Below are 25,018 nucleotides of genomic sequence, written 5' to 3'. Positions count from 1 at the left end.
ACCACAGACCCCAGCCTCTTTCCCCCTCAGAGTAGCGAGTTGTATAACAGGACCTTTTCCCCCCTTATACAAAATATTTTCTGAAGTAAAAAATGCTTAGTTCAGAGCAAACACCTCCTCCTGCCACTGGTTTCAGAAGATCAGATTCTGTTGCAAATTAATAGAGCCCTGAAAATCTGCAGATATCCACAGACTATTTTTGTGGATTGGATGCAGATACAAATTTTGTATCTGCACAGGGCGTTGTAAATTAACATATCTTAACTGACAGACTGTAGTGACTAGGGCTCCATTCCTGCACATGCTTAGCTTTAAGAATGTGCATAGTCTCACTGGCTTCAAGTTGGACTTCTCCTGTGCGTAAAGCAGGATTGTGGCCCATATGGACTAGAAGTCACAAGGGGAGAATTCTCTCCCTTGTTCCAGAAGAGCAATAGTTTGAAGCATCAAAGGAAGGCAAGACTGACAGCTCAGGGGTGAGCTGCACCTGTGATCTCTCCTGAAGCCCCTACACATGACAGACCTCTACCTCAGTATTACCAAACACCCAATGTTCAAAAATTATGAGTAGGCTCACCAGAAATCTTGCAATTGGCTTTAAAATCCTGAGATTATGTAAAAATAATTGATTTGGCTTTTTTTATTTTCCTTCTGCTTTCTAAGTGTTTAGGGTGCACCAGGGTCACATTTTGAAGCTTTTACCACAGTCATGAGGGCTAGAAATTTACTTTTTCTTTAAGAATGAAGGCTGAAATCATCACATATCCACTTGACTCTAGAAGCTGGGGCTTTAAGGAAAAACAAACAAACAAAAGACAAAATCATCAGAGTGGGCAACATTGCTACGTGCAGTCTTCACAGAATGGAATTCAGTTCACCCCACTTTAGACTGGATCATGGGCTACAATACCCTGCATTTCCCATCATCCTGCCATAGTTACAGGATGAGCGGCACTTTATACCTTCACGAGTGCACCCCTCCCATGACAGACACTTATGTTCACCTCTCCCAAGTGGAACCCTGTGGTTCTACCACTCTCACCTGGATCCTGGAGTGACAGCCCCTGTTTCCAGCCATATTAACACAAGACACCCAACCGTAATTGGTACTTGCAAGAAGCTTTCCTCAGATCCTGTAACCAGCAGCTGAATGATTAAAGTGAGACTCTAAACAGCTCCTTCCAAACAGACAAATTGTCTGTTCACCCAAGAGCAGAGAAAAGGGTTAAAGCTACAGAAACTCTGCATGCTTAGGTCTTATTTGGAACTCTTAGCTGCCTTTGACATTCCACTGGGCCTGTGTCCCAGTCTGACTGCTCTTCACAAACAGCCCTGACCACTGAAGCCCCCTCATTCTCTAAAGAAAGATTTTAATTGTTTAGTGCCCCTTTTATCTTAGGGCCTGAGCCTTGGTGAACCAGGTGCGCAATTTTGCCTGGCCCCTGGAAGCAGCATCTTCCCAGTTGATAGCCCAGTTCCCTTAACTCCCATGAAGTCTTTTCTTGTTGCTGGCCATTGTTTTGTTTCCTGCTTGCTCTTCCTAAGAGCTCCTTTTGGTTTAACTCCTCAAGACAGACTAAGCAATATCAAGCAGGTAAACATAATGTTAAAAAAAAAGAGAGAAAGAGAGAAAGATCTTCCACTTGCTCCATGATAATGTAGCACAATAAGACGTTCATGCCTTGAACATATTTTTCTAAGTCACTTTATTGTTTAAAATTTCAGCACACTTGATCTTCAGTTTATTTTTGTACCACTCATGAAATACTGCAAGAACCATACTGCACTCTAGAGTATACACCTCTGCAACTCTAAATACTGATTTTCCCCTCCACTCCCCATAGGCAATGTAAAAAAGACAAAACAAAAACCTCAAAACTATTTAAGGTAGTGACAGGAATTGAACCAATGCGGGTGTCCTTGTGACCACTTCACTTCCTCTCAGGATACCTTTTCCCCTTATAGCTAAGCAACTTGAAACTTGAGCATTCAGCCTAAGGCATATTTAGTAGGTCAAAGAAAACATGGTCTCTCTGCATCAATGCAAGTTTCTTAATTCCAATGCATAAGATACTTATTAGCATTGAAAGTTTTCCATTTAGAAGTGTAGGTGTGCTGTAACTTGCTACTTTTGAGATATTTGTACACATATCCCTTCCCTCCCCAACCCAAATGGAACGTTAATAACTGACAGTTTAAATAAATAGCAAAAATAACTAGCAACATCTAACTCCTACCTTGGTTCTAGCGCATATCACTGAAATAAATATAAAATGAATCATTGGTTTGTTGGGGCACTAAGGAAGCTTACTGTATTTATAAAAATAAACCAGGGGAAGACAGTAATTTTTCTTATTCTGTCCCATGTAGATTACACTATATTGCTTCAGCTGAGAAGGCTCATAACACGTCACACCTTTGTAGTGTACCTCTTTTTGACAGCTTCAGGAAAATCAGTTGGCATTTCTTTTCTTGTGCTTTTCAAACACAGATTTGCAAAAGAAAATAATGCCATATAACTGAAGTCACTGATTTAAAATTAAACAAGCTTTGTATTATTAAAGAGAGAGAGAGTCACCTGAAATATATATAGCACAGAAGAAGGAAATGCAAGGCAGATAAAGGACTGGATTTCCTTTTAGGAAGCTTGTTATATGGCAAGTTTTTGTTTCATAATGCAAAATAAGTTAATACAAAATAAGGGTTCATACAACGAAAACCACTATTACTGCATAAACCTTTTCAACTGCCGCACAAAAAGGCTTAATTTCAATACCTAAAAATAGTTAAAACATTTTGGATCATCAACAGACAATCTTTTGAATATGAAAAACAAAGTGTTTCTTCTGTTCCATTAGAAACTGTCAGCGCCAAACACTGAATCAAAAATGTTACAAAACTTGACACTAAGTTGCTTCACAGAAAATTCTGCCAGGCTTCTCTACAGCTCGTCATGCTTGTATGTGAACTCCCTGGCAGATATAAATCCATCACGGTCTTCATCTTCTTTATCAAATATGTCGTCAGCCAAAACATCATGATAGCTGTCATTTACTGGTGCTCCATGATTTTCAAATTCCTTCTTCAAATATGCTTTCACCTGTTGGGCAAGATAGATTAATAGTTTTTAGGGCTGTCAAGTGATTAAAAAAATTAATCGCGCTTAATCACACTGTTAAATAATAACAGAATACCATTTATTTAAATATTTTGGATGTTTTCTACATTTTCAAATATATTGATTTCAATTACAACACAGAATACAAAGTGTACAGTGATCACTTTATATTTTATTACAAGTATTTACACTGTAAAAAAACAAAAGAAATAGTATTTTTCAATTTACCTAATAAAAGTACTGTAGTGCAATCTCTTTATCATGAAAGTTGAACTTACAAATGTAGAATTATGTACCCAAAAAACCTGCATTCAAAAATAAAACAATGTAACATTTTAGAGCCTGCACGTCCACTCAGTCCTACTTCTTGTTCAGCCAACCACTCAGACAAACAAGTTTGTTTACATTTGCAGGAGATAATGCTGCCTGCTTCTTGTTTACCATGTCACCTGAAAGTGAGAACAGGCGTTCTCATGGTACTGTTGTTGCCGGCATCGTAAGATATTTACATGCCAGATGTGCTAAAGATTCATATGTCCCTTCATGCTTCAACCACCATTCCAGGGGACAGGCGCCCATGCTGATGACGGGTTCTGCTCGATAACAATCCAAAGCAGTGCAGACCAACACATGTTCATTTTCGGCATCTGACTCAGATGCCAACAGCGGAAAGTTGATTTTCTTTTTTGGTGGTTCAGGTTCTTCAGTTTCCGCACCGGAGTGTTGCTCTCTTTTAAGGCTTCTGAAAGCATGCTCCACGCCTCGTCCCTCTCAGATTTTGGAAGGGACCTCAGATCATTAAACCTTGGGTTGAGTGCTGTAGCTATCCTTGGAAATCTCACATTTGTAACTTTGCGTTTTGTAAAATCTGCAGTGAAAGTGTTCATAAAATGAACATGTGCTGGGTCATCATCCGAGACTGCTACAACATGAAATATATGACAGAATGTGGGTAAAACAGAGCAGGGGACATACAATTCTCCCCCAAGGAGTTCAGTCACAAATTTAATTAATGCATTAATTTTTTAACAAGCATCATCAGCATGGAAGCATGTCCTCTGGATTGGTGGCTGAAGCATGAAGGGGCATATGAATGTTTAGCATATCTGGCACATAAATATCTTGCAATGCTGGTTACAAAAGTCCCATGCAAATGCCTGTTCTCACTTCTGGTGACATTGTAAATAAGAAGAGGGCAGCATTATCTCCTGTAAATGTAAACAAACTTGTTTGTCTAGCAATTTGTAAGTTGCACTTTCATGACAAAGAGATTGCACTATAGTATTTGTGTGAGGTAAACTGAAAAATACTATTTCTTTTGTTTATCAATTTTACAGTGCAAATATTTATAATAAAAAATAATATACTTTGATTTCAAATACAACACAGAATACAATAATATATGAAAATGTAGAAAAACCATCCAAAATATTTAATACATTTCAACTGGTATTCTATTTTTTAAACAGTGTGATTAAAACTGTGATTAATCGCGATTACATTTTTTAAATTGTGATTAATTTTTGAGTTAATCGCGTGAGTTAACTACAATTAATCAACAGCCCTAATAGTTTTAATCATAAGGCTTTATTAAAATTCAGTTAATGGAGAAGAGACAGGCCATGGAAAAGGAGTACTTGTGGCACCTTAGAGACTAACCAATTTATTATAAATTGGTTAGTCTCTAAGGTGCCACAAGTACTCCTTTTCTTTTTGCGAATACAGACTAACACGGCTGCTACTCTGAAAACAGGTCTAGGAAAAGCTATCATATTTGTTATGGGTGTACTAGACAATAAATAACTACTTCCCATGGTCACTAAGGATATAAGCTTGTCTGATAGATTTCTGCAGCCTAACTCAGAGAAGATAGCAAGGTCTTTGGTATCAAAGACAATAAAAATAGTAGGCACAAATCATCATAGCTTTAGGGTATATGCCAGAAAAAGAGCTATGAAAGTGTGTCCTTTAAGTTTGTCTGTCTGTACTGTAAAGTGAATATAACTAAAGAATGGAAATTTTTGGCTTCCAGTTATTTAGAGAGCAAAATAATTTCTCTTGCTCACAAATATCAGACAACAGTATAAGATCCACCTAACCAAAAAAAAAAAAAAAAGAAATCGACCTCAGATCTTTATCAACTTATTAGGTTGAGTTTCCACACCAAAATGTATTTGGGAAACTGTCCACTACCAGCATTTACTGCAGGAACAGAAATCACTAAATTAAAAATTTATTCTGACACCAGAAGAACCCCACAATAAAAATCTTACGTATGAGACATGCATTTAAAAATTACTTAAACTCACTGCTGGAACATACCTAGGCAGACTAGTACAAGTAGATAACCATAACATTTAATTATTCTGAGTGACAACTCAATCCTCATTCAGTTGTTTGAAGTTTATCCATCTTAAATCCTGAGAGTTCTAAACCATATAACCTTCTACTGAGGTAGAAAGATATTGTAAATTAGATAATTACAGATGACTTACCCTACAATACCCAAGATTTGTTTAGGATTGAATTAACACCAAGCCAATGGGTCATATCTTCCAGGTTTTAAAATCTCTTATCCACATCAGTACACTGCTTTGTGGCATTTGTTATGGTAGTCAATAAGCATTAATATATTGATAATTTGCAAGGCTGGCTAACACGGTGCATTAGTGAACTGGATCAGTCTTTCAGCTCTAATTCCTGTCCTCGACTGAAAACAAAAAAGGAGTTTAGTGGTCTCACCTAGCTCCCTAATGCAGGGGTTCCCAAACTTTTTCCCCCTGAGGCCCAGCTGTGCAGCTGCAATAGGCATTCTGGCCCACTATTAACATGCATCCATCAGGGAGAGGGCACTGCAGGGCATGCGAGGCCCCTCGCCTCAGCAGAGACCAGGGCCAGTGAGAGGGCGAAAGGGCCAGGCAGGTGCCACAGCCAGCCCCTACCAACACACTCCACCTCAGCAACATGCTGAGTGCCTTGAGCTCATCACCTGGCAGCCCTGCCCCAGTCACCCACGTAGCACCCTGGCCTGCCTCACACGCTCCGACTGCCCGGGAACAAGGAAGGGCTTGGGAACCACCAGCATCAGGCGGAGGCAGGTGCTCGGGCCAAGCCCAACTGTTACCACCTGGACAATGTCGTGATCAGGACCATCAAGGTAACAGAGCAGCACTGCCAAGCCCCAGCTCTAGGGGGGCTATGGGGCTTATACTCCAGGATTCCCAACAGATACAGATTGCAGGGTGCAGCGGTTCAGAGCAGAAACAGCTGCGAACCCTCTGGCCTCCTCCAGCCACCAGGGAAATCACCACTTTTCAGAGCGGCCCCTTCTCTTCACCCTCTGCCCAGTGGCTCTGCTTCGCCCTCTGCCACCCAATAGGGCACTGGGCTGTTCTGGCCCTGGGTGGGGGCCATCATCAGCTGCCACTCCACCAACATATAAAATTTTGGGGGGAGGGGCAAGGCAGCAACAACCCTCATGCCCCCCACCGCCCCCAAACTCCACCCATAGTGAACCACCTGGGACTGTGTTGTGGCCTACAGTTTGGGAACCCCTGCCCTAATGGATGTTTTGGCTCATCACAAAAGATACATCGTATAGCTAGTACACACTGGTATAATTCAATAGGAAGGGAACAAGTCTGAAATACCAGGAGAGATCCAGGACAGGATTGTTGTACATGCAGAAGCCTGCCTGGCTAGAGTTTTTGATTTTCAGTTTAAAATAAAATAAACCACCACTTAAATATTCTTTAAACACAGATGATAAAACTAAGTGTTGAAACCTACAGTTCTTTCCACCATTAAGTTCTATATTAAAGCAGAGTCCCAAATAGAAAAGTGGCCAGCAGAGGACAAACAATGTTGAATGCTTTGTCCTTTCAGGAAGGTCACATGATGAAGTGCCATCGGATGTTGGTGTTACAGCAGTAAGATTTGAAATCCAAGTTGTGGTACAAAAACCAGAAACTGACAAAGTTTAAAATATTTTTTTAACTTCTAAAAAGTTCTAAGTCACACAAATTAATATAAACATTCTAAGTGGTGCCAACCACACTTAAAATGGGTGACAGGAGGATGGATCACTTGATGATTACCTGTTCTGTTCATTCTCTCTGAAGCACCTGGCATTGGACACTGTTGGAAGACAGAATACTGGACTAGATGGATCTTTGGTCTGACCCAGTATGGCTGTTCTCATGTTATGTTAACCTAGGCCTCCATCCTGCACCTATGCACGTGAGCAGTATCTATAGACTCAAGGCCCTTTCCTAGCACTAGCTAGATCAAGCCATAGTGCACTAGACCCTTTCTTGACAAATATCAGATTTTACTTCAACCTTTTATGAAAGGGAAGAGAGTAGCTAGTTAGCACGCTCACCTCATCCTTGGATAGCTTCCAGTCATCATTAAGATCCATCTGTTGGAATGACTCATGAGATCTTGGTCCACTTCTAATTTCTAGAAGGTCAATGTTGAATAGCAGCGTGCTCTCAGGTGGAATTTTTCCTACCAAAGATGTTAAACATTGAGACAAATTAAGTGTTACATTCAGTACCTTAGAAAGTCCATCAATTTTTGGGCAAAGTCTTCTATTAATCCAGTTTCATTAAAGTTGTTTAGGATTGCTGGTGACTGAATTAATAAGAAGGATTACTGTATGTGTAGTGGAGTGAAGGTATGGATTTGACCCATTCAAACTGTGGGTGGCCTCTGATCCTGCTGAGAGTGAAACACATGTGTAACTTTACCATTGGAGACAGGTATGTATTTAAGTCAATCCACAAACATCAAGTGTTTTGGGAAGACAAGGTCCTTGGATCTGTCAGCCTCAGGCAGCAGAGCTTAGATCAAGAGGTACTTTTGTAAAAGGTGGTCTCTGTACATCGATGAAGTGAGCTGTAGCTCACGAAAGCTTATGCTCAAATAAATTGGTTAGTCTCTAAGGTGCCACAAGTACTCCTTTTCTTTTTGCGAATACAGACTAACACGGCTGCTACTCTGAAACCTATCTTGAATGGGGATTTAAATTAGGCTGACTGTGGACAGCACCAAAGGGTCGCAGATATGACAGCTGAGGATAGCCAGAGCCTCAGCAGAGGAAAGGTATCACAGGACTGCTCTACGCTGGGGTGATCCTCTCATTGCTGGCTCTAGGGCTGCAGCGCAAAATCCCAACCTTTTAAATATGTTGCTGGTTAATCTGATTGGACCTGTGTGCTCAGTGTACATGCACTAAGTGAATTACTTCATTTTAGATGCTTGAATAGGCTGCTGGTTTTCTGATGGCGACACAGAAAGCAGTCCACTTTTGGCTAAAAATGGTTGGAATTTTTAAATTTATCACACACTGGCTTTACCAACATTTTATCTTTTAGCATTTAGGTTAGTAAGTCAGTAAGATCATTTAAATGATTAACATTTTAACATGATTAACGTTTGAGGCACACAGCTATCAGAAGCACATTTTCGTCTTGGGCACTCCACTTTATTTTGTGACTGCTGTGCAAAGCCTACAGGAGCAGAATACACATCCTTGCTTTTGTTCCCCAGACTACAGCCCCCTGCCCCCAACACTATCCTCACAGCTCTGAAACAGTTTCCTCCATGTCATCTCTTCTACCACTTGCCTGATAGGGTGCTAATGATCTCCAGAAAGCTCAGCTACTCTGAATCACAGTAAGAGAGATGCTAACAGCCTTTTAACATGTGCAAGTGAGTAGTGAGTCTTGGGAATACAACTGAAAGGGGACAGTGAGTGGGCGGTGATTCTTCTTAGGGTTACAGGAAAGAGTGCAAGGGTAGCACCAAGGATGGAGGGCCTGGGGACAGCATGTGTGCATTGAGGAAGGCAGCATGAAGAAAAAAAATGGACCGGTTATTCCACATACCTGCTGAGTGTATTATTTGAAAAGAGCCGTAGGCAGGCACACACTTTACAAAGTTTTCTGGAGCAAACTGTTTCTTACGTCAACTGGCAGGTTTGTTTAACTCTACAGCAGGCCTTTAAATATACAAAATAAAGTCGCACTGTATGTATTGACAATTCTTCCTTAGAAGTCTGGGGGCTGGCTCACCACTGCCTTGTTTCTTAATTATTTACACTTGTGCTAAATAAGTGTGCATAAAGTGGCACCAAGTGAAAATGGTAGCATTTGACATCCTTTTTGTGTAGTTATTTACATCTGGGCACGGTAGTAGAGAATTAGGTACCATGGGTGTCCTTCTGGCAAAAGACTAGCCAGGATGCATTAATTTAAATTACATGCTAAAAGCTTGCTTTGCTTCTTGCATCATTTCTGGAAGACAAAAAACAGTGCTTTTAGAAAGCTATAATTGAAAATTTTATTTTAAGGGAAAGTGTGTTTAAGTTGCCCTCCACCTCTTGCTCCTCCAATTTTGCCAGAATACATACACACAGTATATGGAGTCAAGTATTCCCAATTCCTAAACTAGTTTTGTATTATGAGAAGGCATAGTAGGAGAGTTAAATTTCCTCAGAGAATACTTACTCCATCTGCATTAAAGGTCACACATTGCCTTAGATCCACATGACACAGGCAATCCACGTGACGCAAGTTGCTTGATTCCTGTTGTGTTCAGGAAAACAGGACTTTATGTACATTCTTTCTAAAGATGAAGGATTGCATCAAAGAAATGTCTAACTCCTATCAATTTCTCTTCCTAATGGAAACAACCTACAAGACCTCAAAAATCTGTTAACTACTTAGGACAAAAGAGGTAACAATATAGGTTTAGGAATGCATTGAGCTTGAGGAGGATTTCGAAGTATTACCTTTCCCTTCTTTTCCATAAGCAAGGGATGGAGGAATAGTTAGTTGTCGCTTTTCTCCTACACACATATCCTTCAAACCTTTGTCCCAGCCTTTAATGGCTTCCTTTATGCCAAGTGTAAACCACATAGGTTGACCATTGTTATGCTTGTGGCTGAAAAAAATGGAACAAAATATTTTAGTCCCTAAACTGTTTAGTATGTCCAAGATTAACCATATCCTAAGCTGAACAGGCTCATACTGCAGTTACAGAATTAAACCCCTCAACAGTAACTTGGCACCTCTTTAGTGACAACAGACCTAGACCTTGCACTTCTAAAGCATAGAAAAAAGCAGTGAAATTAAAAATAAAAACAAAACCTCACCCTACACATGAAGATGTCGGTGGCTAGAGCCAGCACATTTTCTTTTTGTGCTGGAAGCAGCAAATCTAATTTGTATCTCTGATCACTGGTTTCTGTTTAGTTACTGATCATTGTAGAAATGGAATCATACTGTTAAGAACACACAGTCACAGCTGTATTGATTAGTTGGTAGAAAATAAAGCCCAAGATTTGTTTCTGAACCTTGATAGTAGATTGTAAAATATGTAGTATGTTTAAAAGTGTTAACTGTGTTTGTCTTTTGAAATAACCATGTCAGGTAGAAACTCACAGAAGCCATTATGAACCAACAACACTACACAATAGATGTGTAAGTTTAGCACAGAGGAAGTAAATGGATACAGGGAGAACTTTAAGTTTAGATAGGTAGAATGTAACCCTTCCCTTCCAAACTGAAATGTAGCTAGTACACCAGGGCGAGAACCACTGTACAGCATGCCATAGGATTCCTAGACACCAATCCGACGCTCTTAATCACTAATCACAGTCATATTTAACAAAATGTTTAGAAAAAATTAAAGTCAATAAAATAGGACTGAATTCAATCCCACTGACTTCCATGGGAAGTAACATGTGCTTAACTTTAAGTGCATGTTCAAATACTTACTTAGATCTGAATGGGACACTTGCACGTTTCAAATAAAGAACATGCTTAAGTACTTTGCTGAAATGGTGCCCTAGCAACTACAAGACTCAGGACCTCTACTTTAGGTATTATTCAGAAGTCACTGCTAGCAGCTCAGTGCTGTTGTGTACGATGATGGAATATTAGTTGTAGTACTACAGTATAAAAAAGTGCCTCAAAAGCCACTTTATATAGCATTTAGGTTTTCTACAAGGTCTCCCATCCAAATAGTGACCAGGCCCAATCTTGTTTAGTTTAAAAATCTAAGCACTTCAGACCTGTGCAGTTAGAATCTTTCTTAACCAGTACAGCTGGTTGAAAACATTGTGAAAATTTGTCACCATTTTCATAGATATATTGTTTTTAGCTGATTTTTCTGACCAGCTGTATTTACCAGATACTGAAAGAAGACACTTCAAAAAATACAGAAATTAGTCATCAATGGATAATTTGTTAGAGGGAATGACAAACATTAATAAAATTCCTTTACCAGAGGCATAAAAGGCTATCTGTAAGAGATAATTGATCAAAATTTACTATTTGGTGAGAGATTTTAGTTTAGACTGATCTGTAAAGAAAGAACAAGCAGTCTGTGCTAGCTGCACCTCTTGTAGAAAACACATTTTGGACCTAGCCTGCAAATATTTAAGCATGTTCATTGCTCCTCATCGCCATAGCATCTGACTTTCATGTAAACTCAGTATCAGTAGTGAAGCTGATTTCATGGAATTTCTGGCTCTTCTCCCTTTTGGGGATAAAAATGTCTGTTTAGAAATAGATTTTTTTTTTTTTGGTTGATTAGTTTCAGGGATGGGGGTGGAGGGAGGAGAAGGGAAGAGTGATGTTTAGATAGAAGATGTCAACGTCGCAATTATCACTTTTCCTGTAATGGAAATTACTTTTTAAAGGGAAAGGTTCTGCAGAGTTTCCTAGAGATAGATAGATTCTGGATTGGCCCAATCTCCTCTGGAAACTTGTTCTATAATCAGATGTCCTTTTCTGCACATGAGAAGCCCCATTGAGCTACTCAAGACTATTTACGAGCATAAAGTTAATCATACGTATATTTGCAAGACTGAGGCCAATACCTGAATCAGCCGCCCCCACTCCCTGTAAAAAAACAAAAAAAAACAAACAAAAAAACCCAGTTGCTTAAGGCCCCCATCCTTCAAGAGGTTCCATGAGGGTCTGTCTGTCTGGAGCAATTTGGATGTTTAGATAGTTTTATTTTTGGGTCTTCATTGGAAGTGAGGGTGAGGGGGAAAGAAGGGGGGAAACACAGATCACATCCTTAAAAACAAGTACATTCCATCAGTTATATTGCAAGAGAAGGAATTAATGAAGGACACTTTATTGTTAAAATGAGTATATTGGGGTACGGATATATTGATGGGGTTTAGCTGTTTTATACATATATCCTAGTGCCATGGAGCTTAGGGAATCACTATCCGCACCTAATCTCTTTTTAAAGATCACCAAAATTGCCAAGAAAAGCTTTAAGCCAGCACCTAGTCTCTTAGCTACATGTATTTATCTTACATGCTTGAAAGAGTTACTTACGTGGAGTGAAACATTGAACCGTCTTTTTCCAAGTAGCCTTCATAATGCACCAACAGCATATCCCCCCATTTGGTTTTCCTCTGACAAATGAATGGCTTATGGAGCACCTCAATCTTCACTTCTGCTTCTGGGATAAGAGCCCCAGTCACACAGGTAACAACCACACAGAAAAGGGGAGCCCCACATGCAACCCTCATCCTTGAGTCACAGCAAAGGCTATTTTCTCAAAAAGAAAAAAAAAAATCGGGATGAGGGATGCGTAAAGGAGTTTTATCCAGCAGGGAGCCTGGACCCTCACCGCTCCTTCTCCTGGGTCAGTTCCATTCAGTGAGAGGATTCGGTCTTTACTTGCCCAGCGACGCGGCCAGGCGCCGAGTTCTGCAGGGCACTTAAGGCAGGTTTCGCTGTTACTGACTCGGACTTCGGGCTCCGCAGGGGCTCCAGCCCCCTGCCGAGGTGGGTGGTGCTGGGGGAAGAGGAAGGCGCCACCTCCACCCTCGGCTCATCGCTCCCCAGCAGCAGCACGCAGACGTGGCAAACTCACCCCAAAGCGGGCTCCAAACTTCAGCCGGCGGCCCCAGCCCACAGGAGCCGGGCTCCTCTCTCTCCGATTGGTTCTCTCCAAGGGGCGAGCCATAAAATGTCGCTATCTATTGGGACGCAGACCTGTCTGTCTTCCCTCCCGCCCAACCGACAGCCAGCGCCGATCAGCGCTCGGAGAAAACGATTGGTGCTCCCGGAAGAGAACGTTCGTGGGCAATCCGGCCTTGTTGGAATCCTCACACAATTGAATCGGCTCCCGTGCGCCTGCGATTGGGTGGCGCTGTTGCCGGAGCAGCATTCTTATTGGTTCCCGGAAGCCGCCGGCTTTGGGTGTTCCATCTGCTCCCTTCCCGAGTCCGCGCACGCTGGTCACGTGGTGGCTCTTGAGGGGTGGCATACGCACGGGGCTGCGAGGCGGTGGCTGGGGCATGCGGAAGGCTTTGGTTGTGCGCTAGAAGCGTAGTGCGGGAGGAGGCAGGGAGGGTCTGCCTGAAACAAGCCCCAGGATGGCCCTGGGTGTCGGTGGCTCGGCGGTGGGGCGCAGGGGGTGGTTGACGGCTTAAAAGATCGTGGGGGCAGGAGGGGGGGGGTGTTCCCCTGTCCCGAGCAGAGCTGGATGGGGCGGCCCTTGCCACCATGGAGGGGGTGCTATACAAGTGGACCAACTATCTGAGCGGTGAGTGCCTTCCCCCCTTCCTCCAGCCCTGCGAGCCGTGCCTGCCCGGGGCAGCCTGGGCGCGCCGGGGCGGGGGTGGTGTTCGCCCGGTACGCGATTCTGTAGGTGCGGGAGTGGCTTTGGGGGACAAAGGGGCGTGTTGGATCCTGCTGACTTCTAGCCGTAGGGGTCACAATCGTTCCCTCACTCGGGAGAGCCAGGCTAGCCGCTCCCGCTGAATCGGGAAAACCCAACCCTGGCACCTCCCAGAGAGCATGGGTGTTGTCAAACCCTGAGTCTGGCACGTGGACCCAGACATCATTTGTCTCCCAGCTAGTGGAAGAATTCCACAAAAACACATACCTGGCGCCCGGGTCTTGTCAAATCCAGCAGTGTTTTAGCCGTAGACATCTAGATTTTATTGCATATGTGGAGACCAAGGGTACCAACTTCACCATAAAAATCCAGGAACTGGTACAGCCTTGATCCTGGCGGTTAATGTATAGCCTTGTATTTCTAATGCAAAAAAACCCCCGCAAAAACAAATGTTGCTATTTTTTGGCACCCAAAACCAATAGACCCGGATACATAGGGCTGCCAGCATTGTATCTTAAAAATAAGAGACTGTTTTCTTAGCACCCCTGCTTCTCCCATCCTCCTGATATTATTATTATCCTCATTAATCATAATAATAAGCAGTAATGCTCACCTACATTCACCAGAGGTATTTCTTGCTGATTTTTGCAGTACTCATCAACTCCTGATCTTGTTGTACAGAGATGGGGAAAAATAAGGGACATCCCTAGTAATAAGGGACTTGCCAGCCCTACCTATAACCCAGACCATAAGTGCTGTAAAAATCCAGATGTGGCACTGGAGTCCACGTGGATCTTGGCTGTCTTTAGCCACAAACTCCAAAATGTACAATCTAAATAGAAAGCCATTGTAGCAGCCTCAACTTTATTGGCAAAATCTGCATCTGGATGCAACCCAGCCCCAGTCTAAAGCTGGTGCCCTGAGATTTACAAAGCAGTCTCAAGGATTTAAATACAAATCTTCCACTGAAACGTGCTTAAAATTAATGGATGAGCTAAATCCTCTAGACTGTTTTGGAAATCTCAGTCAAGAGCTGATTGACTAAAACTACACATAATGCGATCATCTACTTTTGCTAGATGAGATGGGTCCCATTTCTGTGCTCTGGTATAAAATTAGGCTGTATCTAGAAAAGTCAAGAGGTTAAGTTTTGTTTATTGTAGCTTCATTAAAATACAATGTACATAGATTTATCTGGTTTCAGAGTAGCAGCCGTGTTAGTCAGTATTCGCAAAAATAAAAGGAGTACTTGTGGCACCTTAGAGACTAACAGATTTATTTGAGCATAAGCTTTCATGAGCTACAGCTCACTTCATCGGATTTATCTGATATGAAAGGACACATGCTGTCTACAGAATTGTTAACCCCAAACATTCAAAAATCCTGACTCAGGCCCCTTAAAAATAATAATTTTGGCTTGAAAAATCAGGAGGCTTTTTTTTTAATTTAGTTTTGAATTCTTTTTATTTTCCCTCTTGAGTTTTGAGCTGTTAGGGTCACATTTTCCAGTGTTTTTCAGCAACCATTAGGGCCAAACACTTTTTATACATTTAAAAAAAAAAAAAAAGCTGAGTCTGTTGTATTTATGTATTTTAGGTCCAGAAACTGTGGCTTTAAGAAAAACTCCAAATAATGTGAGATTCACAATAGAATTTTGAGAGTTCACAACATGAGGTCTATTTACAAAGTTAAATTTTGAGGATCTAAGTGGGGGAAAAAATAGGCAATACCTGCAGGATCCTGGTCTACTTGGATTTTTCCCTGGTGCCAGGATGTACTAGGTGCAGATTTTTATGGTGAAGCAGAAACGCTTTGTCTCCATTTATGCAATAAAATCTAGAGATCTGTGGCTAGAACATAGCTGGAACTGATAAAATCCAAGTGCCAGGTATGTGGGTTTTTTTGTTTTTTGTTTTGTTTTGTTTTTGTGGTGTTCTTGCACTGGATTGTGATGGGGCCTGAATTTTTCTGGTTAAGTAGCTGTTTTCTGGTAGAAGCAGCTGTTGTCTACTTTGATGGTAGAGTTTGGGAACTTGAAGCCAAAAAAATGTACTGAGCTGTGATGCCTTGCAATTTGAATTTTTCAGTTAAATTTGACCAACTGCATTTCTTCTCTATGTAGCCAGTAGAGTTTTAGGATTAGTTGGTTGTCTGTGTTTTGTTTGTCCGTTTAATCCCAAACTGGATCCTCTGGGATCCGGATGTTGGATTCGTGTTCTTGTGCTACTGCACTAGATAGCAACTTGATTTAGATTTATTGATGCACTAGGAGATGCTACGCTTGTTCTTCTCTTTAGACAGATTTTTGGAGGTTGGGTTGAAAATTGGCAGGATCCAGTTGAGAGATGTTTCTCCAGTGCTATTGTCCCTCTGTGCCTCAATTCCCCCTCAGTAAAATGGGGACAATAGTACTTGTCTACTTCACGAGGTTGTTCAAAGGATACATATATTAAAAAGACTGTGAATTGCTATGGCATCTAATATAAGAGAGAGGTTTGGAGTTGGGATACGTTGGGGTCCAGATTTTTCCATTGAAATAGGAGCAGCTACATTTGTTTTCTATTTGCATTTTACAATCTGAGACTCAAAATTGCCATGTGGAAACAGCAAAAAATTGCTATGATCCTGCTGGATCCAGGTTTTTGCATTGCTTGGGACACATTAGGGTCTATGATTTTTTGGTGCTGTAGGAGCTGCTACACTTTTTTTCTGTTCATTCAATGGAATTTGGGGAACGAGGGCCAAAACTTGCAGAGCTCCAGTAGGTGATAGATCTGGGTTTTCGTGTACTGTGATATGTCAAAGACAGAATATTTTAGTGCACTCAGAGCAGCTAGACTTGTTGTCTGTTTAGGAAACTGAGGCCAGTCCAGGTTTTTACAGTGCTCATACTCTGGGATGTGTCAGGATTTGAGTTTCTTGGTGCAGTAGGAACAGCCAGACTTGTTCTCTATTTTGATGGGACTTGTGGCCAAAAATCTGCAGGATCTATCAGGATTCAGCTAGATCCAGACTTACTTTAAAACACAAAATGAAACTAATTGAAACACACCTGAATCAAAATCCATTTTCATAAAGAAGGGAGATGCTTTGAAAATCTCAATAAAACTAATGCAGAATGAGGGCGTCTCCCTTCTCTAGGTGCGTAAGACATAGCAAGTCTGAGTACCCAGTGGGCCCGTACAGAGAGGGAGACTGTGATAGATGGTGATGTAATTTTCTCTTTAGTGGCTATGCCAAACCCTGGCCCTGCTACTGAATTTCACAGGTCAGTCTCATCAGTGCCTCTTCTTTTGTTATTACTTAAATTATAAATTCATAGATTCATAGATATTTAGGTCAGAAGGGACCATTATGATCATCTAGTCTGACCTCCTGCACAATGCAGGCCACAGAATTTCACCCACCACTCCTACAAAAAAAAAACCTCACACCTATATCTGTGCTATTGAAGTCCTCAAATCGTAGTTTAAAGACTTCAAGGAGCAGATAATCCTCCAGCAAGTGACCCGTGCCCCATGCTACAGAGGAAGGCGAAAAACCTTCAGGGCCTCTTCCAATCTGCCCTGGAGGAAAATTCCTTCCCGACCCCAGATATGGCGATCAGCTAAACCCTGAGCATATGGGCAAGATTCATCAGCCAGATACTACAGAAAATTCTTTCCTGGGTAACTCGGATCTCACCCCATCTAATAGCCCATCACAGGCCATTGGGCCTATTTACCATGAATATTTAATTACTAAAACCATGTTATCCCATCATACCATCTCCTCCATAAACTTATCGAGTTTAATCTTAAAGCCAGCTAGATCTTTTGCCCCCACTGCTTCCCTCGGAAGGCTATTCCAAAACTTCACTCCTCTGATGGTTAAAAACCTTTGTCTAATTTCTAGTCTAAATTTCCTAGTGGCCAGTTTATATCCATTTGTTCTTGTGTCCACATTGGTACTGAGTTTAAATAATTCCTCTCCCTCTCCGGTATTTATCCCTCTGATATATTTATAGAGAGCAATCATATCTCCCCTCACCCTTCTTTTAGTTTGGCTAAACAAGCCAAGCTCCCTGAGTCTCCTTTCATAAGACAAGTTTTTTTAGGGACTATGAAGTATTTTTGTTCTGTATTTGTAAAATGCTGAGTAAATTTTCAGTCGCGAATAGTGTTTCTGTAATAAACAATGTAGTGCTACAGAGGCAATATATAATGGGTATAATGTACCAAACAGACAAGTTCCTGTTACGCTGTAAAGTGCATAACCGTGTAATACAATGCTGAACAAACATGGAGTGGGGTGTGGCATTTACAGATTGATTGCTTCCAAGAAGAGGAGAAGTAGAACTGTGACATGAGAGCCAGCAGACTATCCTGTCATAGAAAATCAGACATTAGAGATGGAGAAAAGAGTTACCTCTGCTAATACAGGAATTCGCCCTCCAATACATGTTCCGCTGCTTTATCCAAACTAGATGTGCTGCACAGTGTAAATATTATTATATATAAAATGTGTGCAAAATATGATGGGACCCTGAGTACAACAAAGATATAAAAGTGCATAACTGTTCAGATCTTTTTCTATCTTTCTATACCACGAATCTGTAATGCTTTGTTTCATATGGTCCAAGATCATATGAGACATTCATGGAAACAGCAAGCTTATTTAAAATATTTGAAAAAGTGTGCCTTCCTTTTCTCTCCTAAGAGAGCAGAGGATGGAGTCTGTTGGTGGACATCATCTCCAGTGGTAATGTTTCTATCACTGACACTCATGAGAGAAGATGAAATTTGCCTTGAAGTTTTTCCAATGTCGTAACGAGTGGTTCCTCCACTGTATTTTAATTTTCAACGTTGTGCGTTTTTGAAAACTTCCTTCTCCTATATATCCAGTTTATCAAAGATAATACAAATGTTTGGGCCCAGTTCTCAGCTGCTGATGTAATGGATACACCTGCAGAAACCATGCAAGCAAAGTATATACACCTTATAAAAGGATATATAGACTCTCTCATTTACTAGGTTTGAACACAGAGGCAGGATCATGTGTTCACACTACTTGTGTGAACAATGAGACCATTCCTGTCTTCCCTCACCCTGCCAATTTGAGAGAGTGGGAAGCCCTGCACAATTTCCACTGAATTATTAAACCTAATACTAGGTGGTTATACCTTCACAGGGTTTTTAGAAACTCTAACTAGTCCTCTCTAAACACCTACAGAGGGAGGTATTAAATATTGGAGGCACAGAGAAGGAACTTGTCTGAGGCCACAAAGAATGTGTGTGATTATCTCTTGATAGAACAGAATGTGATCCAGGAACTGAGTCCATTAAATTAGACCAGGTCTTTCTGTCTAATGTGAGTCAGACCTACTAAATGTGAGCTGACATAGATTCTGAAACAGCATTCTGACATACACAGCACCAGTTTGAATCTTGACTGACAACAATCAAGACATTTTCTTTTTGTATTAGTTGGTTTGAGTAGGTTAGATGAAGTACACAGTGGTGTTGCACTGAGGCTCAGATCCTCAAAGGTATTTAGGCAACTAATTCCTGTTGACAGCAATGGGAGTTAGGTGCCTAAATCCTTTGAAGATTTGAGCCTGAGTGCTTTGGAAGCTGATTTACATATATGTCTGAAATAGAGCCATAGCACAATGTTTGTCTTAGACCTAGTTTACATCTTAGAAGTTACTTTTGCTGAGTCTTAGGAGACTGACTTGTTTAAAAAAAAAAAAAAAAAAAGCCTGATTTCAGACAAGACTTTTATAGGGTGAGTAAATTACCATTTATTATGGAGTATAAACAGCCCATAAGGAAGTACATGCTGAAGATGGGGAGCACCTTCCTTTAATTATGTTGGTAACAGCTTGGTACTTCCAAATGTTCTTTCTACTCAAATTCAATTAACTTCACACCTTGAACATGAGAAGTATTTTACTTGAGATCAGCTTGCCGGAGTCTTCATGTCTTAACTTGTAGATTAAAAAGTCTTCTAAATCAGAGATGGCAAGTACTGATTACATCGACTGGCCCATGCATATGCAAGCACAGAATTATTCTCTGCAGTACATTTTCTAGCACTTTACCTAGTCTGTTAACAGTTACATGTGAAGTAACTTCCACCATTTCCCTTAGGAAAGCTATGTTGCAGTCTAATGCTTGCTCTCAGACCTTTTCCTGGTATGTAAATGTTCCCGTAATTTAATTTTTTAACTCTTAATTATACCTTGTTGTACCAACCCTAAATTATTCCTCTTCCTTGAAATGTTACACCCTTCAGATACTTGCCATGGTTAATCATGCTACACTGTACCAAATATAGTTATCTCTTTGAATCTTTCTTTGAGTCCTTCCCTCCAATAAGCGTTACGGTTGTTGCCTGAATTCCTTTCCTTTGTCTGATTTTAATATGCCAGGACCTAAAACTGAACAGCAAATTTCAGGCTGAATATAAAGTTCTAAATCACCTTTTTTTTTTTTCTTTAATGCCATCATATTACGTTGAAACTTGCATCTTAGTAAATTCATTTTTTTTAATTAAAACTGCAAAGAACACTAACTGATAGAGGCAGATTCTAAATACATAGGCTAACATTTTCAAAAGTGTCTCCTAAATTTGGGTGCTGAACTTAAGACACCTGGTGCCTGAGTTTTCAGAGTGCTGAGCATGCGCCGTTCCAGTTGACATCAACCCCTTCAGAGAATGGCAGAGACTTGATTTTTTTTTTTCCCCCCCCCCCGCATCTGACCCAGGGGAAAATTCCTTCCTGATCCCAGACATGGCGATCAGTTAGACCCTGAGCACATGGGCAAGACCCACTAGCCAGACGCCTAGGAAAAAATTCTGTGTAGTCACTCAGAGCCCTCCCCGTCTAGTGTCCCATCACCAGCTGTTGGAGATATTTGATGCTGGCAGTTGCAGATCGGCTACGTGCCATTGTAGGCAGTCATCATAAATTTATCAAGCTCAGTCTTTAAGCCAGTTAGGCTTTTTGCCCCCACTGCTCCCTTTGGAAGGCTGTTCCAGAACTTCACCCCTCTGATAGGTAGAAACCTCCTCTAATGTGAAGCCTAAACTTGTTGATGACCAGATTATATCCATTTGTTCTTGTCAGCATTGGGGCTTAACTTAAATAACTCCTCACCCTCCCTGGTATTTATCCCTCTGATGTATTTATAGAGATCAATCATATTTCCCCTTAGCCTTTTTTCAGTTAGGCTAAACAAGTCAAGCTCTTTCAGTCTCCTCTCATAAGGTAGATTTCCATTCCTCGGATCACCTTAGTCCTTTTCTGCACCTGTTCCAGTTTGAATTCACCTTTCCTAAACATGGGAGACTGATAAGTCCCCAGTTTATAGCAGAAATTCTTGTTAGTCCCTAAGTGCATGACCTTCCACTTTGCACTATTACATTTCATCCCATTTCTATTACTCCATTTCAGGGTCGTCCGGATCTTTTTTGTATGATATTCCAGGCCTCCTCCATATTGGCTGTACCTCCCAACTTTGTGCCATTTGCAAATTTTATTTGCACACTCCCACTTTTTGTGCCAAGATCATTAATAAAAACATTAAGTTTCCCAAGACCAATCCCCCAGGAACGCCACTAATAACCTCCCTCCAGCCTGATAGTTCACCTTCCTGTTTGACCAGTTGTAGTCTCCCCTTTAACCAGTTCCTTATACATCTTTCATTCTCATATTAATCCCCATCTTCTCCAATTTAACTGATTTCCCACATGGAACTGTATCAAATGCTTTACTGAAATCCAAGTAGACTAGATCTACTGCATTTCCTTTGTCTAAAAAAATCAGTTATCTTCTCAAAGAAGATCAGGTTGCTCTGGCACAATCTACCTTTTGCAAAACCATGTTGTATTTTATCCCAATAACAGTTTGCCTTTATGTCCTTAGCTACTTTCTCTTTCAAAATTTGTTCCAAGACCTTACATACATCTGAGGTCAAACTAACAGGTCTGTAGTTTCCTGGATCACTTTTTTCTCCTTTTCTTAAGAATAGGTACCATATTAGCAATTCTCCAGTCATGGGGTATGACCCCCCCGAGTTTACAGATTCATTAAAAATCCTTGCTATTGGGCTTGCAATTTCATGTACCAGTTCCTTTAATGTTCTTGGATGGAGATTATCTGCCCACCTCCCGCATCCTCCCAATTTAGTCCCATTAAACTGTTTGAGTTTGACTTCCACCTTGGATGTGGTAATTTCTACTTCCATTAGCCACCCTGCCACTAGCCCTAAGATCCTCATTTCTCTCAGTTTTTAATAAGGGTAAGTATTTGTTTAGCTGTTGGACCATGCCTTGATTATCTTTAATCTCCACCCCATCCTCATAGTTTAGCGGTCCCACTTCTTCTTTCCTTGTTTTTCTTTTTGTTTATACGACTATAGAACCTTTTACTGTTGATTTCAATTCCCTTTGCAAGGTCCATCTCTGCCTGGCTTTTGGCATTCTCACTTTGCCCCTGCACTTTATGACCTGCAAGAGGTAGCTTTCCTTGCTGATCTGTCACATCTTCCGTTCCTTGTAGGCTTTCTCCTTTCTCCTAATAACCTGTTTGAGATGCGTGCTTATTCAGCATGGTCTGCAACTCTTCCCTACTTGTTTTCCCTAAATGTTTTCCCCTTGCTTGGGATTCAGGCTTCAGATAGTTTGTGCAACTTTGATTTAAAGTAATCGCAAGCCACTTCCAAGATTCATATCCTTGAGTTCTTCAGTGCAGTCCACTTCCCGAACTAATTCCTTTACTTTTTTTTCCCAAGTTTGCCGTTTTGAAATTTGCACTTGCTCAGAACTGAAAACAGAGGAAGAGGTTTCCAGGGCTCCTAGGAAGTGAATAATCTATGTTACAAAACATTTTTTTAAAATGAGTGACTTAAGGGTATATACAAAAAGAACAGGAGTACTTGTGGCACGTTAGAGACTAACAAATTTATTAGAGCATAAGCTTTCATGGGCTACAGCCCACTTCTTTGGATGCATAGAATGGAACATATAGTAAGAAGATTTTTTTTTATATATATATATATATATATATATATAGTGTGTGTGTGTGTGTGTGTATGTGTATATATATACACACATACACAGATAAGTTGGAAGTTGCCGTGAGAGGCTGATTAGTTAACCTAAGATTATACCTAAGATTAGTTAAGATAACTAATTAGTTAAGTACCACTTGTCTGCAGGCAGCTGTAGCTGTTGGCCACAGGACTGGGGGCCCCTTATGTGTTCTGGGTAGGTTTTGGCGGCTGCCTGCAGGAGCCTGCCAGGGCTGAATTAGGGGGGCTGTGGGAGCCTTCCAGGGCCCAATGAGGAACTGAAGAGTCTGCCAGTGGGAAGGCAGCTAGTGGGAGGGGGAGGAGCTTTTCTCAGGGGGAGCAGGTAGACAGGAGAGCCAGGGCCTACATTTTTTGCATACCCATTTTGTATGCGTTTAAGGTAAGCAGATTTTTAAAAATGTAATGGATGGTCTTTTGGTTGTTATTTCTTAAAACAAACCAACAAAAACAAGCAAACCCTCATGATTTTGGGGGTTCTGGCTCATGATTTTTGAACTCTTGGGATTGGCCACACTAACTTCTTTACATCAATACTGTTAGAAGTAAAAGTAAATATGGCACCTGATATTAACCTTTAACAGTACAAATAAATTGCTTACTGACACTGTCCTCTAAAATGAAAGGCCAGAGAAGGTATACGTGCAGTACTCCCCTTCCTGTGCATCTCCACTACTTTTAGTATATGTGGGACCACAAATTCCTTTCTCCATTGGCATGTGAAGTAACTGCATAAACTAAAGGGGCCAAGAGGACTTTGGATCAGGGGGGCCAGTGGGCTATGGCCCTTCCACTTTTTACTGGCTGTAAGGGTGAGCGACGGGAGGGGGCGGGGCCTCTGGAAGGGGGTGCAGCCTCGGGGGGGGGAAGGGAGCAGGTGGGGACAGGGCCACAGTTTGGGCACTGGTGGCCCCCCACTTTTATGGACCTTCCGCTGTTCCTGCTTTGGATGCTTTAAAAATGCCAGACCCTCAAAATAACACGTACATGTTAGAGCAGTGGTGGGCAGCCCATCAGGGTAATCTGATTGCAGGCCACGAGACACTTCGCTGATTTTGACCGTCTGCAGGCACAGCCTTTAGCAGCTCCCAATGGCCAGGAACGGCAAACCATGGCCACTGGGAGCTGCGGGGGGCCATTCCTGCAGACAGTCAATGCCAGCAAAACGTCTCGCGGCCCGCAATAAGATTACCCCGATGGGCCGCAGGTTGCCCACCACTGTGTTAGAGGATCATAAGGAAAAAGCAGACCCACTCTTGTGTAGGAGCGCCTATGTTGAGAAAAACCTACTATTTGTATTAGTTCAAGGGACAATCTGATTCTCAGAGAGAGACAAGAAATGATCCAGAAATGATCTAATCTGTAATTATTCCTTTGCTAAAGACTACTTGTTTCTCCTTTGAATGAGAGAGGTGTGACTATTGATAGTACTGAATGAGCAACCATGTGGCATGAACTTGGTTTCACAAGAAGTATGGGCAGATGTTTAATATATATGTGTTTCATATAATGTATGAAGCAAATTGGGATTTTGAAAAATACTGTGTAGAGTAGAACCTTTGTTGTTAGTGCAAATATTCAAGACACTTCTGTAGCATTCAGGGGGATTGATTTAAATCAAAGCAATATAAATCACTGATTTCAATCTTTTAATCAGCAAGTAGGCAACCTGGATTTAAGTCACTGATTTTAATCATATTTTGCATTTGTACATCTTAGTTATTTTTCTAAAGAGAGGTTGATGCTCATTTTGTCAGGTAACCATTAAAACATGTGGATTTTCAATTAAATATAGCTTTTACACTAAATTTGGTGTTTCTTTTTGCTAACCAGGAGAATACACTATATCTATACAAATTTATTTAAGCACTTATACAGCTTAGCTTTTTACTAAGTTAATTTTTTGCTTGCAATTTGTGTTGAGCTTTATTTGGATGGAAATTAAATTTCAATTAAATATACAAAACTAAATGTGCTGGATACGTAAGTGGAAAAGGTTATCAAAACACATTTTGCATTTAAAACTAACTGATTTATTACATAACCAAATATTATCTGTAGTTACTCAGTTGAATGTATCTTTTTACTAGTTGTAACATCTCGATAGACGTTGTGGAGCTCCACCTTTCACACCTAGTTTCTGCTCATAGATTGGTAGAGGGAAAAACTG

General features: G+C 41.0%; 2 protein-coding genes across 6 annotated transcripts in view; one reads left to right on the top strand and one right to left on the bottom strand.

The window, feature by feature from the left end:
• Window positions 1–1,687: 1,687 nt before the first annotated feature.
• Window positions 1,688–12,838, bottom strand: FKBP14 (FKBP prolyl isomerase 14). 2 transcript variants are annotated; one of them, XR_003564521.3, is made up of 5 exons: window positions 12,481–12,838; window positions 9,915–10,066; window positions 7,500–7,627; window positions 5,614–5,828; window positions 3,012–3,100 (listed from the first exon to the last, which is right to left on the bottom strand). XR_003564521.3 is itself a non-coding variant. In XM_007053251.4 (4 exons), the coding sequence occupies exons 1-4, from the start codon at window positions 12,675–12,677 to the stop codon at window positions 2,942–2,944; spliced, it is 636 nt and encodes a 211-aa protein (XP_007053313.1). In that variant the 5' UTR covers window positions 12,678–12,838; the 3' UTR covers window positions 1,688–2,941. The 2 variants fall into 2 exon arrangements, 1 of the variants encoding a protein (XP_007053313.1); XM_007053251.4 differs by lacking the exon at window positions 5,614–5,828 and having other exon boundaries at window positions 1,688–3,100.
• Window positions 12,839–13,310: 472 nt separating this feature from the next.
• PLEKHA8 (pleckstrin homology domain containing A8) overlaps window positions 13,311–25,018 on the top strand; it is a 43,356-nt gene continuing 31,648 nt past the window's right edge. Inside the window, exon 1 of one of the 4 annotated variants that reach the window (XM_007053271.4) lies at window positions 13,311–13,699. In XM_007053271.4, the coding sequence (XP_007053333.3) occupies window positions 13,660–13,699 (40 nt within the window). In that variant the 5' untranslated portion in view covers window positions 13,311–13,659. The remainder of the gene's footprint in view (window positions 13,700–25,018) is intronic. The other 3 variants (XM_043541002.1, XR_006288975.1, XM_043541001.1) reach the window with 3 other exon arrangements.

Source organism: Chelonia mydas, chromosome 2, assembly GCF_015237465.2.
Source record: "Chelonia mydas isolate rCheMyd1 chromosome 2, rCheMyd1.pri.v2, whole genome shotgun sequence".
In the NCBI taxonomy this organism is placed as follows: domain Eukaryota; kingdom Metazoa; phylum Chordata; order Testudines; family Cheloniidae; genus Chelonia; species Chelonia mydas.
Note: the sequence above shows the minus strand (reverse complement) of the source record. Positions and strands in the feature narration are given on the sequence as shown.

Excerpts from the sequence above, each read along its gene's own strand:
- FKBP14 (XM_007053251.4), bottom strand. The coding sequence starts at position 12,677 with ATGAGGGTTGCATGTGGGGCTCCCCTTTTCTGTGTGGTTGTTACCTGT. Across the intron at positions 7,628-9,914 it reads TTATGGAAAAGAAGGGAAAG|GAAAAATTCCACCTGAGAGC; the intron begins GTAATACTTCGA and ends CATCTTTGGTAG. Across the intron at positions 3,101-7,499 it reads GGAAGCTATCCAAGGATGAG|GTGAAAGCATATTTGAAGAA; the intron begins GTGAGCGTGCTA and ends CTTGCCCAACAG.